The sequence below is a fragment of the Metopolophium dirhodum genome, chromosome 1, assembly GCF_019925205.1.
Source record: "Metopolophium dirhodum isolate CAU chromosome 1, ASM1992520v1, whole genome shotgun sequence".
In the NCBI taxonomy this organism is placed as follows: Eukaryota; Metazoa; Arthropoda; class Insecta; order Hemiptera; family Aphididae; genus Metopolophium; species Metopolophium dirhodum.
Window position 1 is genome coordinate 28,702,542 of NC_083560.1, and position 14,885 is coordinate 28,717,426.

At 29.4% G+C, this 14,885-nt stretch overlaps 1 protein-coding gene across 1 annotated transcript in view; it reads right to left on the reverse strand.

Annotated features, from left to right (window-relative positions):
- LOC132935547 (uncharacterized) overlaps positions 1 to 14,885 on the reverse strand; it is a 96,196-nt gene that overhangs the window by 60,455 nt on the left and 20,856 nt on the right. The window contains 5 exon segments of the mRNA XM_061002144.1: positions 11,059 to 11,151; positions 11,154 to 11,229; positions 12,055 to 12,224; positions 13,161 to 13,392; positions 13,438 to 13,939. Coding sequence (XP_060858127.1) covers positions 11,059 to 11,151; positions 11,154 to 11,229; positions 12,055 to 12,224; positions 13,161 to 13,392; positions 13,438 to 13,939 — 1,073 coding nt within the window.

Here is a 14,885-nt window from a genome sequence, read left to right on the forward strand (position 1 = left end):
ATATATTACTATATATATTTTTATACTATATATTATTCAGCTCCTCCATTTGGTATTAAAACATGAAAATGTTAAACATAATATAATTTTTTTTGATTTAACATCACTGACCACTCCCTCCTTTGGAAATTCTGTGAATGTCACCGTGGTAGGCAGTGTATGCGTTATGATCTTATGCTAAATTATAAATTTTCATTCCATTATCATGTTCATCGATCCAATCATATGATTTTGATACTGAAAACGGTTTAAACGACTCAAAATTTTTACTCTGGATTTTACGAATAACGCTATCTACCTATTTACTTAATTATCTAAATGTTTAAAATAAATTAAGAATATCTTGTACACCTTTACACTTAACAAGACAAAAATGTTGATAAGTATAGGTCCCTATCATCTACGTAATACCTTATTTTTTCTGTTATATTATTAATTTATTTATACAATCTGTAAATTAATTTTTTTACAATAAGTACAAGCGCTGTGGGAATTGATGGGTGCCCTGCACATATTTTTAGTAGGGCCCAATTTCGAAGTGCTTGGTTTACTGCCTAACACTGCATTAATCCAACAGCCAATAGATTGGTTAGCATTCGATATTATTTTGTTTGTGCTATTCAGCTGTATGATGTAAACAATTTTATAAACTAAATTATTTTTTTTTAGGCTTTACTTAAAATGAGTTTTACAAGTATAAAAAACGAAAAGCTAAATGATAAATTAACGTTAGTGAAAGTTGCCTGCAATTATCCGAAACAGTAAAAACATTATTTTTTCTATCTGCTAGGGTACCGTTCACTAAAGATTTGAATAATTTCTCTAAAAATGGTATGTTACCAATTATTTGTATAGATAGGTATATTGTATACCTGTCTAGTTTATTATTTTACTTGCCTTAATTTTTTTTTTTTGATACTACGATTGTTTTCAATATCCGACTTAGTGAAAAGGGGCTTACTCACTTCAGTTATCGGTGTGGACGGACAATTGAAGCAGCGAAAAATGTACAAACATTATAATCTTAATAAGCTGTACTTAGTATACTGAGCACCTACTTTGCCTATTTAACTTCAGCTGTATGATTGAAACCTTATACAAAAATATAACTGTATTAGGTTTATGGAAATAAATAAATTATAACTGAATAAATGCTTTTGTTTATACAATGACTATTTTGAATGACAATATACATTTTTAGTTTCATTCTTTGAATAAAAATAATTTTCTTAGAATTCTGTTTAATAAAATTGAATTTTTACCGAGTAATAAATTATAATTATTTATGATAAACGGTTGGATGAGCGGAGTGTCAGTGTGTCACATGGGTTGACTATCTAGTGGGTAGTGGGTACCCAGCAAAACTTTGGCATTCCAATAACTGCTCAATAATAATTAACTATACTCGTCAAAATTTAATTTGTATACATCGAAGTTCATGGACAAATGATCAAGCATTTAAAAAAAAAATTTCTGTTTTGTCAATTTACTGTCATAAAAAAAGTATCTAAAGTCTTCAAAACTATAACAATAAAATGTGGTAAAATATACATATCTCTTAAAAAAAATAAACGCATTTCATAATGACATCAAATTAAGTAAAAAATATATAATCTACACTAGTAACAGATTTTGTTTTTGTTCTTCATCCAATTCCAATATTCATTAAAATCTTCCATTTTTGTACAGGTCTTTCTTCCGTATCATTGTCCATTGACTACTTACTTCGAGGGAATTTATTAACTATTTATTATTAATTAAATTTGGTATATTATAATATTGTATCATTATCTAATAGCTTAACAATAAATATCATACACCTATTATATAATAGGAATAAATGGAAATACGCCAAGACAGAAAATGAATACCTGCCAACAAATTATTATAATATTGTAGTCTGTCATATTTGGTCTACAAATCTTATATAATATGAACAGTGTAACAGAAAGACTTGAAAAAAATGATGCTTCTTAAACTTATGATATGACAAAAATAATTATTAAAATTATATGATTAGTAAATAATTTAAGGAATATACTTATGTCAGCGAATTCCCGAAAAAAATATTTTGAAAAAAGTAATTACGTTCCAAATTCATTTAATCAAAAATAAACTACTTGACATGGATAAATATTTTTACCATCAAAATTGTTCTTATAATCTGATTCACAAATTGGCTATTTTTAAATTTTTAATATATCCAAAAAACTGTAAATCAAATATAAAATTTTTATTTTCAGTGTAAAAAAATAAAAATAATTGTTTGTATAACAGCAAATGTGTAGCGCGAGTGACTATAAATTATGTATAAAAAAAAAATTTATATTGATTAGCACAGAGGTTTTTTCAAAAGTAAGTTTTATCTGTTATAAACATTCACTCAAAATTTCATGTCCCTATGGTCATTTGTTTTAGAGTTACACCAAAAACCAAAATCGATTTTCTCGAAAACAGATTTTGCGTAATAATTCCCGTTTTTCCTTAATTTTTCTTTTATTTTTCACGTCTTTTGAAAACTACTGGGAAATTTTTACTTTTGACCTTCTCTAAGTACCAACTAGATTCACTTTCCTATCAGAAAAGTTACTGTTGAAGAAAATCCAAGCACTTTTACTGTCCTAAAAGGTAATGACAGTCACAAAAATAAAAAAAAAAATAAAAAAAATTAAAAAAAAAACACACATCATTGTAGAATCAATACATTTATCGCTTCGCTCAGAATCTAAAAAAAATATTCTCTTTAATTCGACAAAAAAATAAATCCGCGATCTGTGAAAAAATAATAATTGTTATGTTTTAAGGCATTATATCAATATATCATTATATTTGATTGCTTATTGAAAAAAATAATAGCGCGATCGTCGCCATCTTAAATAGAAGTATTTTGCTTCGTGTTTTCGACCGGGAGCCGTGGCGCGCTCCTGTAATCCGGCTGCTCGGAGGTCGGAATGCGTGGATGGTTGCGGTGGGGGCAACTGTGGCAGGTCGGTCCGCGTCGAACGGACGTCCGCGCTAAGCTTGTCGTCGATATGGGTCCGGCGGCGTAGCCCACCGGACCCAGGTCACAGCTATGGAGAGGCGGACCGTGCCAGGGGGGAAACCCAGCAGCCAAAAGTCTCCGCGGGAGTAGTAGCGGGATAGCGTCTGCGAGTGGAGGACATCCGTTTGCAGCCCCGCCGTCACATCCCCAGACCACAATCCGAATTTTTATGCATTCTTTTTTTCGCATTTTCCGATCTTTTTTCACCGTTTTTCCTGAGCTTTTTTTTTTGTACAAGTCGATCGATGATGAGTGCAGTAAAAAAAAATTGTAAAAAATTATTATGTAATGGGGGGGTGGGGGTCATATATCTCCCCCTCTTTGGCGTATTTTAAAAACAAATAACTGTGAATACTTGAAGTGATCACCAAATGTGGTTTTCTATATTATATTTATTTAATTTTTTCTTAAAAAAATGTCCACGCAAAAATACGTAAATATTGTACTATATTATGTAATTAATGCATTTTCAAAACATTTTGATTAAGTTTAAAGGTTTTTTAACTTAATAAAATAATGTGTGTACGTATGTTCATGACGTACCTATGATGTATAAATTATATACATTTGAATAATAAATAATAATTTTTTTTCATGTATACAATATATTATTTTGAAGATAATAATATTAATAGGTACATAATAAGCATATAGTTGGTATTATATTATTATAGACTTATAGTAACAATATTTTAAACTGTGCCAATTATACATTTCCATTTTACATAATATCAAATACTTATATTATTTCTACGCCATGGTCAACCTATTTATCGTTTCCGCGAGCCATCAATTACTAAATGGTTTAGTAATAATCCACTCACAGTAAATTCAAAAACAAGTCCATTATACGACCATATCGATATCGCTATATATCATTAACCACCAGTCAAAATTATGAACTGAGAGTTCGGTGTTGTTACTTGTTTGAGACTTTTCATGTGCCTCCTAGAAAAAGAGTCCACCCGCGGGGTACGCAAGCACATACCCTACACCACCCCGTGCGCACGCCAATGGTTGGTGTGGTATAAAGATAAACTTCAGCCTTGTCTTTTGACTTAAAACCAGATAACCTGATGTTATATAGTTCAAAATGTATTTTATACACTGAGTTTGTCATCTAAGAACAACACGGAGATAATTTGCAAATAATTAACATACCTAATAATATAATATTATAATCATCACTCACTTCTGACGGCCCAACTGGTGGTAGTGTGATTGCACATATGGCCCTCGTACATGGCGGATTGTGAAGTTGGCAGCCGGTCGGTATAACAGATCGGACAACCAAAGACCGGGTATCGGGTCGGTGGCGGCATCCCGCTGCAAAGTATGATCACCGACGTCGGCTCCCGCACCATCGGCCGACTGCAATAGAACGGTCAGTAACCCAAACACAAATGCAAACAAAGCGATCGTCAGCAGCAACGGCCGTGATATTATAACGGATTTGTATTATATACAGACATACAGTACATAATATATAATATAATATAATATTATTTTTATGGTCTTCGTTAAAATAATTTTCGTACGGAAAAACAAAACACTCTACGGGATGATCTGGGAAAAAAAATCAAATTTATATTTTTACACACAGTGGCGTAACAGGATAAAAATCTAGGCAAAAAAATTAACCTCCCGTTCGGCCGTTCCTGCAGTCATAATCACGATTTCAAGATAATAACGTTTTCGCAAATCACGGATAATAACAGTCACGAATAAAACGATTATTGCGATAACAGTAACACTGAAAATATGTCAACATAATATTATTCAACAAGAGAAACCTAAAATAAATATAAACTTTTATACAATTTTTTGAGGAAACAAATATTTTAATATTATAATAATAATATGTTAACAGTGTCTTGTTAAGAATACTTTTTAAATGTGGATTATTTGGAGGGGCAAAATGATACTTTTGCCTTCACAAACATTTCTGGGGGGGGGGGCACTTCCCCCCCTCCCCGCAATTACGCCACTGATTACACATCATAGTACGTTTTTCACACGTTTAGTTATTATTGTGAGCGTGACACCACAGGTGGTTGCTTATAATCGGAGAACAGATCACGCATTCGCTCGGGGTTGAAATTCACAGTATAATATTATATTATTCAAGGTTATATATATTTATACTCACCTTGTATATTATTACCACAGTCGTTAAATAATAATTTTATAGTATGTCTTACACATTGTGATGTAAATATTATGTAATATATGGTAATTTTTAATATGAATGTTCTGTAAGAGTATATCACATCAAATTTACCTGATCTAACATTTGAGAAATAAAAATAATAATATCCACGAATAATTTATAATCGCACCTTCTAATTAGACGGTGAAATGAATTAGATTTTCAATCGATTAAATACGATGTGTTAATTTTGAGCTGACTTTCCTTCGATGTCATCTAATATTGTATTTTGTGTAACGATTAAAATATTGCAGTCTTAATCCCCCATCGAAATTGACGTTCAGAATATTTAGCAAAAGACACTGTCCACATGTGAACGTGAACTCATCATTACATCAAATAATAATACATATTGAACGTCAACGTGAAGGAAATTCATACATACCAATTGTACCTATATTGTACCTAGGCTATTTATCCATTGTTATCACTTTTATATCGCTCCTATATGTTACTATAATACTTATCTTGTTTTCTTATCTTTGGCTTCAACATATATAAAAAAATAAATAAAAATAAGCAGAATATTATTCAAACTATTTCAATCTATACAAATCAAATTTCATACAATAGTATAGTTTATTCTCCTGTATCACAACTCTATTACTCCGTTCATAAAGAAGATTATTATATTATGCTTTTAACTATACCTAGGGCAGAACTATACTCATCCGAAACTTGATATTTATAGATTGAAATACTTTGAATAATATTCTGCTTTGGATTGTGAAATCAATGATGTATGCGGCGGTGTCGTTCAATAAAGAAAAAAAATTAGAAAATTATAACTATAGTAAAAGTATAATTTTTTCAGTACCTAATTTTGTTTTGAAAATTACATCAAAATATGTAAAAAAAGGTTTTCAAAAAGTTGAAACTTTTCGAAATAATGAGTGTACATACTTAAATAGATCACGTGGCATATTGGAGGAAGTGAAGGAGTGTGTGAGGAGGCGGTTTATGAGTCCACCTGAGGTTTCTTGAAAAAGATAAAAATTAAAACTGTCTTATATTTTTATTTACGATGATATAATAAACGTCTACGGGAATAATTTTTACGCGCGCTAAAAGCTTTCATAGGATGATAAATTGTCCGGCAGCCATCTTACAGCTATATATATTATACTAGGTATAAATATTATACATGCGATGACGATGCGGTCAAACACGCGTGCATATTATTATTATTACTGTTAGGAATAAATGTAAAATTACATCGCGCATGCACTATATACACTGTATAGCAGTGCAGTGTAGGTACTATGTACATTGTACACATTATGTAGTTCTTATTAGAATATTATAGGAATACGTACCTATAAACCAAGTAAATAAAAAAAAATTGTAGTCACGCGTGTCGGTGTAATTCGTTTAAAGCATTTTTTTTCCCGCACACACACACACACACACACATCCATTTACACGCATAAGCGTGTTATTATCCAAGGGAGTCTAATTTAATTTATGGATTCTTTTTAGGATCTCGACACGAAAACGAAACGTGCCCAGAAAATACAAATGGGCGGGATCGGAAGCGGTGATTATCTATTTTTGTCTAACATACGCGCAACATAAGGAAGATATTGTGTTCTATTGCCAACGGCTGTTCTTGTGAAACTTTACTAAACTTTAATAACTTTACTATGGATAGGTACCAGAGTTTATCGTTTATATAATCAGAAAAAAAAATAATAATTTCCTTATATTTTCATATATTTTCTTATTTTCTGGTATCAAAAATTGTTATTACAAATTAATACTTATTAGGTACCTACTTTATCAGATTATAAAAATAAATTATTTTTGTGGATATATCAACATTGTTTTCTTTATAAATATTGAAAAATAGATCATGGGATGATATTTCCTTTTGACCTCCCAAAAGTACTAATACTAGATTCACTTTTATGTAAGAAAAAATGATGATCTTGAAATTCCGAGCATTTTTTCTATCCAAAATGTTGGTGACAGACAAAAAAAACATACATCACTGTAAAAACAATACCTCCACTCAGAATCTAAAATTGATTGATATAAAGATAACATATTTAGTATAAATAATAATAAAAAAATAATAAATAATACAACATGTTTTTTATACTTGTATTATATTACTATTAAGAGCACGTTTCATGCATGTGGTACCCATGTGTTATATCCGTCTTACAACTAACGCATCATAATATTGCAAATTTTACGTTAAGATGATTGTTATGAGGATAGCTAATAGATAGCTGATAGATCATATAACTTGCTTCAAATTTAAAACAGATAACAATTATAATAATAATTTAAATATTTAAATTTTATCATAGGTAGATACGGTACACAATAGTTGTACACTGCACAGAATGCTACAGCGCTAATCAATAATAGTATTACTGCTGTACACTTGTACCTACCGATACATAAGGCCATAACTTTATTAACTATATTATCATATATTATGATGTAATTGCTAACATTTCATAGCTGACCCACTACCTATTATAAGATAATCTAATCTTTTTTAACAGTTTTACTGCTGCAGCAGGTAGCTGGTTTTTCGGTAGGAGTTCCATTCTTGATCAACGAGCTTTTACTTTTCCTAAAAATATATAAAAAAAAAGATAGATTATTAAATTATAATTATATTTATAGGAAGGTACCTATTTACTAAGGTAATTTATTATATATTATTATTATTATTATTTTTTTTTTATTGAACTTAAACCCGGCGACTATGGCCATTAGCTGTTGTAGGGGTTATGATCTGTGGTAGGGGTAACGTTGGTACGGTAGGTTTTTACGATTGTTTTAACTGTTGTTATGGTAGGTAGCAAACACGTGTATGTGTGTCAAGTTTTTTACTTTTTAACAACTATGAACCCGGGTGGTCACCCATCCGGGAGCTAGTAGCTGTGGCCGTTACTTACTCCCAGTCGCGACTGGTAGCAGCTAACGCGCCACGCCAAGCCACTATATATTATTATAATTATGACAGACTCATAATATAATATTGGCTTGGATAATATTATTATTTAAAAATTGCCATTAAGAACGGCATATTAGAATTAGAGTACCTACCGCAGGTTTGTTTGCAAGTGTATATAAGATACTTCTTCAGGTATTATTATAAAACAATATTAGGACAAATGCATTTAAATTTAAAATAAAACTCACGTTGATTGGATGTATTTTAATTTCAAAAACGGATTTCAATTAATTTATGTTAACCTTACGTTTCTTACTTAAATACCGATAGTCTGCGGTTCAAAATCTTTATATATCGATGGCTAAGAGGCCAAAAGTTGTATGTCCCATACATTACATTTTACAGGAGAGCAGTTTTAAGATTTTAAATTATTCTACACCTAAACATTTGTGTTGTAGATTTTTGTTTTTCAGTGTTGCAACTGATTTATTTGTAAAATATTCTGTAGATTACATAAATTATTACTTTTAGGTCTTAAAATTTGTTTTAAACGTAATTATAATGTTTCTTTTAAATTTAAATGGGACTTGTTATGAATGGCAATTATAATATATTTTTACCGTGGACATATAAGGTTTTGATGGACATATTAACAGTTGTTAATTTAATATTAACTCTAATTTATTTATTATATAACAAATTAAAATGTACGTAAGAATAATTTTTTTGATATAAAAAATTCAATTTGTTTATATAATTGCAGTAAAAAAGTAAAAAATATAAAAAATATTGCAATTTTTTATTGAATGTAATAAATAATATAGTAGCATTTTTCATCAAACTTTTAATCAAATAAAACCCGTGTTTAATGATATTTTATACTAATTGAAGATATCATATTATTTAGTGTAATTTAAAATTAAAAATGTTTATTATTTAAAATAATACGTCCGGACATATTCATTTTTTATAAATAGATAAACAAATTCAATATTATCTAAAACATTACACGTCCAAAATTGAATGTATTGTTTTTGACAAAAGTAACAAGTCCGGACTTGTTATATTTGTCCGCTTGATATTTAGATCATGTTAAAATATTTATTGTATGTCTCATTAAATTAGGACTTGTTATATGTGTGCAGTAAAAAAACCTATCTTGTGCTAAAAACACAAAAATTAAGTATAAATAAAACATGTTTTAGTTATGATATTGACTTGTAATGTTTTACCGAATCAAAAAGACGACCCAGATAAACCCTATGGACTAATAAAACGATTTTGAGAAAAATTGGACTTACAACTTTTGGCCTCTTAGCCATCGATATATTATCCTTTCCTTACAATATAATATAATATAAAAGAACGGGCCTTTTTTATGTTCCGAATTTCCAATATTCTTACAACACTATTGAAGTTTTTTCCATTTTTTTTTTGACGGTTGTTTCAATTATCTTCTTGAGTGATCTATTATTTCTATTATTAAATCTGTTGTTACTTTGTTGGCGCCGGTCATTTATTAAGGAGTAAAATTTAGGCAATTAATTCACATGTTGTATCAACCTCGCGCGGAATGTGCATATTATGTGTGAGAATGTAAATCGATATTAGTGTGAGTGAGCTATAATTACATGCGCAGATAAAGATATTTACGCACACGCATGCACAAGTCAGTGATTGACTTCGATGACTATTATTCTGTGCTATTATCTGCTCTATTTTGATGAAAAAAAATGCCTTTAGAGGAAAAACTCTCACGCCTCGTTGATATATCGGATTTTGAACATTTTTTTTTATCTGAAAGATAAGAAGTTTTTGCAGGTCGGATCAAAGCTTGAATTTTTATTTTACTTTAAATAGTAGTAGAAAAATACGTTTGAAAAAAGAAGAAATATTGTGCATTATTTAAATGCATATTCCAGCTTCTATAATTCTAATTTTCAAAATCGGGCTTTGATCAGACCTACAAAATGTTCTCTACTTTTAAATAATAAAAAAAAATTAACGCAATCTGAATATTCTACAGGGCGTGACAGTTTTTCATGTATGACATGTTTTTTTACCGACCCCCTTGAGAAAATGCAAATCCTCCTGTTTTGTAAGAAGCGATGATTTTGTTCTTCATTTCAGCAACTGAAGTGTAATCCGTTTATATGTTTGAAATATAACTTTAATGTCAGTTTACGCGAAATGATTATATAATGATTTACGCACTCTGTCAAAAATAAAGATTGCCCCAAAATTATAAACTTCCAATTGATATACATTTTGTTACATATAAATAGTTTTAATGGGGGATAGAGTGGCCGAGCGGACTAAGGCTAAGGATTACAACTAAGGTTGTGACGCGCACCGTCGCCGATTCGAACTCGGCCACGGGCGGCATTTTTCTTCGGGCAGTCACAGTGTCCGGAGAGAGAGGCCACACCATCCCCCACCCTGGCATGGCATGTTCTACGGGTGCCCACTTAAAAACTCTGCCAAAACAAACACACACGTGTTACAAACCTACAGTACCCTCCCCCACAGTTCCACAGGCTAATGACCAAACCCCCCCACCAAAAAAAAAAAATAGTAAATACGCGAGAGTTGTATGGAAAACACCGATCACTTTATCTTTTTACTACGAATAGCTAAATTGTATAAATTGCGTTATCGAAAAAATTTTCCTTCAACTTTTACTCTACTATTAACAATTAGTTAAAATGTAGGTATAGTGTCTTTATGACTGTATCTATTATCGAAATACGCCAATAAACACAGCACCGCATTTTAGGTGTGTTCATTTTTTCCCGGACGAAGTCAGGTGATACAGCTAGTAATATATAATAATTTAAAACGTTTCTAGTCTAAATATGAATCAAAGTGTATTAAAATATTATATCCTAGTACCTGATGCTTGACGTCAACGAAATTGCTTATGAACAACAGGTTGGTCCACCAATAGTTCTTGCATATCTCTGCTTCTTCCCACGACTTATGTGGGGCCACAGTGGACCGTCTCCGAGGTGGGGTATAATATGCGCCGTGATGGCCATCATCGCGTAACAAGTCGGTAACATTCTAAAACGATATCAGAATTATTAGGAATAAACGACATAATATTATATTATTATCTTATCGATGGCGTATTAGATTCTGGGTGGAGCGAAAGAATATATTGATTTTACAACGATGTAATTTTTTTTGATATTTTGTTATAATCCTAAATACTTAATATTTTTACCAAATGTTAAAATTACCACTTTCAAACAATTTTGACTTTTTTTGAGCCATAAGAAATTTTTAAAATGTTGTAAATTATTTTTCAGTTAAAAATTCATAAAAGTTTTTGTTTTTCATAGATTAAAAGGTTTTTTAAGATTAAACATTTTATTAGAAGATTTAATTTAAGTTTCCTACCTATAGTAAAAAAAAGTTTAATTAAAATATGGAACATTAATTTTTTAAGAGCTTTTGGAGTTATCATTTTTACAATATTTGATATTCGGCTATAAATTATAGATCAATTTTTGAGATTTTCTTATATTTCCAAAACGAATAAGAGTAGATGCTTTAAATGTTCACCAAATATTAATATTAGCATTATCCATAGATTGTACATTTTTCAAACTATTTTGTCTCTTTTTGAGCTATTCATGAGCATGATAATTTTTTTAAATTTCGTAAATTATTTTTCAGTTAGAAATTCATAAAAGTTTTTCTTTTTATAGCTAACATAAGACATTTTATAGAAGGTTCCCAATAAGTTTTTCTACCTCTATCAATATGAAAAAAGACCGAAAAGACACGCTATTCTAGCCTTCAGATATTATATATTTTTATAAAAAATACAGAATATTTAAAAAATAACAGTGAAAATTGACGGAAATCATTTGCGAAAAATACCTGATTATTCGCTGTATAATTGGCAACAAGAGTGTCTTCCAAACCGATTCGTCCTTTTGTTTACGAAATTCTCGAGAAAGGTTAATGTATAAGACGAAACCGCTCATGAAGAAGAATGGATCGACGGCGTTCAAACCAGTCAACAGCATAGCTGGTCCGTTGAGGTATACCTGTGATTGTTAACACAATTTATTTAATTACATATATGTAATATACACAGGATAAAATTGTGTTTTCATAAATTTTAATTGTATTTATGTAAAATATGTTTTTGAACGAGGAGCATAAAACAATAAATGTATCTACTACTTGTATGGGTAAAATAAGACCAGGACATAATAATAAAATATATTATAATATTCTTATTAGCGATATATTTCTCAACTACTTACATTTTAATTAATTATTAATAGATTTATATGATATTAAAAGATTAAAATACATATTAAATACTATATTTATATATAAAAAGTAAAGGACAACATAAATAATACATAAATTATAGTAACCATAACAAAAAACATAGAATCATAGAAAGAATATAATGTTAAATATAAACAAAACAAAACAAAACAAAAAAGTATACTAACATTAAACCTAATATTTTATGGGTATATGACACAAACCATTGGGGGACTTACAACACACTATAGGATTTATACTAGCCAAATTTTCAAGTGAATTACAAAATATTACTGATTAGTTAATGTCACATTAAAAGCTTGATAATAATCATCAAAATAATTAGTAGAAAAAAGTTTACAATCAACAAATGGTTTACTATAATTTAATATTACTAATGATTGTATTAATCCAAATTTTGAAAGATTATTGTTACCATCGTTCATACTTAACACAATAGTCATATTATTACAATTATATGTTTGATTTTTCAACTTAATCCATGAAACAAAAATTAAATTATCATTTAAAAAATTTAATTTTGTAGTTGCAAAATACATATTATTTGTGTCATAGCTTTCTTTTTTTGAAAATGATAAATTTAAAATATGCCCTACTTCTAAACTACTGCAATTAATATCTTTGGATATAAGAAATCTGTAAGATAAATGCAATTGATGTTTCAGTGCTAACGTATAAAGTACATTTTTCCTAGACGAAGTTGAGTTTGCGGCATCTTTAAATTGTTTATGTTTAGCCTCAAATCTCATAGACCACATCATAGATAACGGGCCACTTTTTTGTATAATCATTGGATAGTGTATCATATGGTGATGTTTTGGCTTTAAATGGGTGTTAAATACTTGCATATAAAGATCATGATGTTCAGATATTAAAACTTTTAATAAATTAATATCTTTAAACTTAATAGTTTTACTGAAAACAATGTCTAAAATTTGTCTAAGAACAGTATACACTTACCACATTTTCAAATCTTCTGGTACTAAATCACCAACTATCAGACTTAAATACCTTACAAAACAATACATTTCACTAGCAGACATTTTTAAAGTACCGGTGGGTTTTAAGGTATCAACAGAAATAAGAGACGGCCTACTTCGTATGTCTATTGTACCACAGTTAAATGACTCAATTCTATCATTTAAAGTTTTTAAAGTAAAATACTTAAAGCTAAAAATCATTTGATTTAACAGAAGTCCAATATCGTATTTGCATACCCCTTCAAGTAAATCGTACATAATATCTACTGCATAATTTTCGGTTATGTGGAAAGAATTAATTTCATTTAATACACATGCTTGTTCTATTCTAGTTAAACTCACATTATTAATTTCTATATCAGAATTATATGTGTCAATGTTTCGAAGTTTATCATCTAATTGATCAATTTGACTATGACATTCAGTTTTAGACAATTTACAAAACCAACAAGGATAATGGGCAACAAAACTCTCTGTAAAACCTAAAACAGAATGTAAACCTAAATTATCTCCCAATATTAGACCAAGGGAAAAGAAAACACGATATAAACTTCCTTTTATGTTTATTAAAATACCGATATTTTCTAAAAAGTTTAATTGATTAATGATGTGTTTGAATATTGCATGGTTTCCAAATTCTGTCCTATCATAATGATTTAAATAACCCTGCTAAAAATATGTTGTTTAATGTGGACGATAATTCAGGAGGCGGACATTGCAATGAAATATATAAAGCCCCAAGTTTTTGACTTCCAGAATGACTACCAAGAGGATTTGTAATTTTAGTCGTCAAAAAATAAAAAAATAGGCAAAACAATTTTATTTGGATTTTTTTTTAGTTTAGAGAGCCAAATTGGAGATTGTGTAAAACTACTAATACAGTTATCTTATTTGTTTTCTAAGTCTTTCATATAATTTACTATATTAATAAATAAATTTGAATTTTCTAAAATAAGTTTCAATACGTGTTTAAGAGGTATATCAGACATTTCAATTAATTTTGGTTCAAAGATTTCACGGCCAAGTTCAAGCCTGTCATTTATCTTTGTCCTACATTTACCATGTCAGGTTTAACCAAAACACCTATTTCTTCAAAAGCTTTGAAACGTAGATGTTCTGTTTTTATATCAATGAATGGACTTAAAAGTACATTAAACATAGATTATATTTCTTTTATTGATCTGAACTACTATTTGACTTTAAACTATTTATAAATTGATCTTCTTGATAACTTGATATCTAACTGATATGATAAAAAATATTTTTTTAATATTTTATAAGTAGAAAATATTGGAAAAATAACGTATAAAAATGTTTAAAATGTGTTTTTTTTACATCGTATTGTTAATGTAAAGTTGGCCATTAAAGTTGGCTTACAAGTAGTACCTACTGCACCTAATTTGATTTGTATGCAACATAATACTCCGA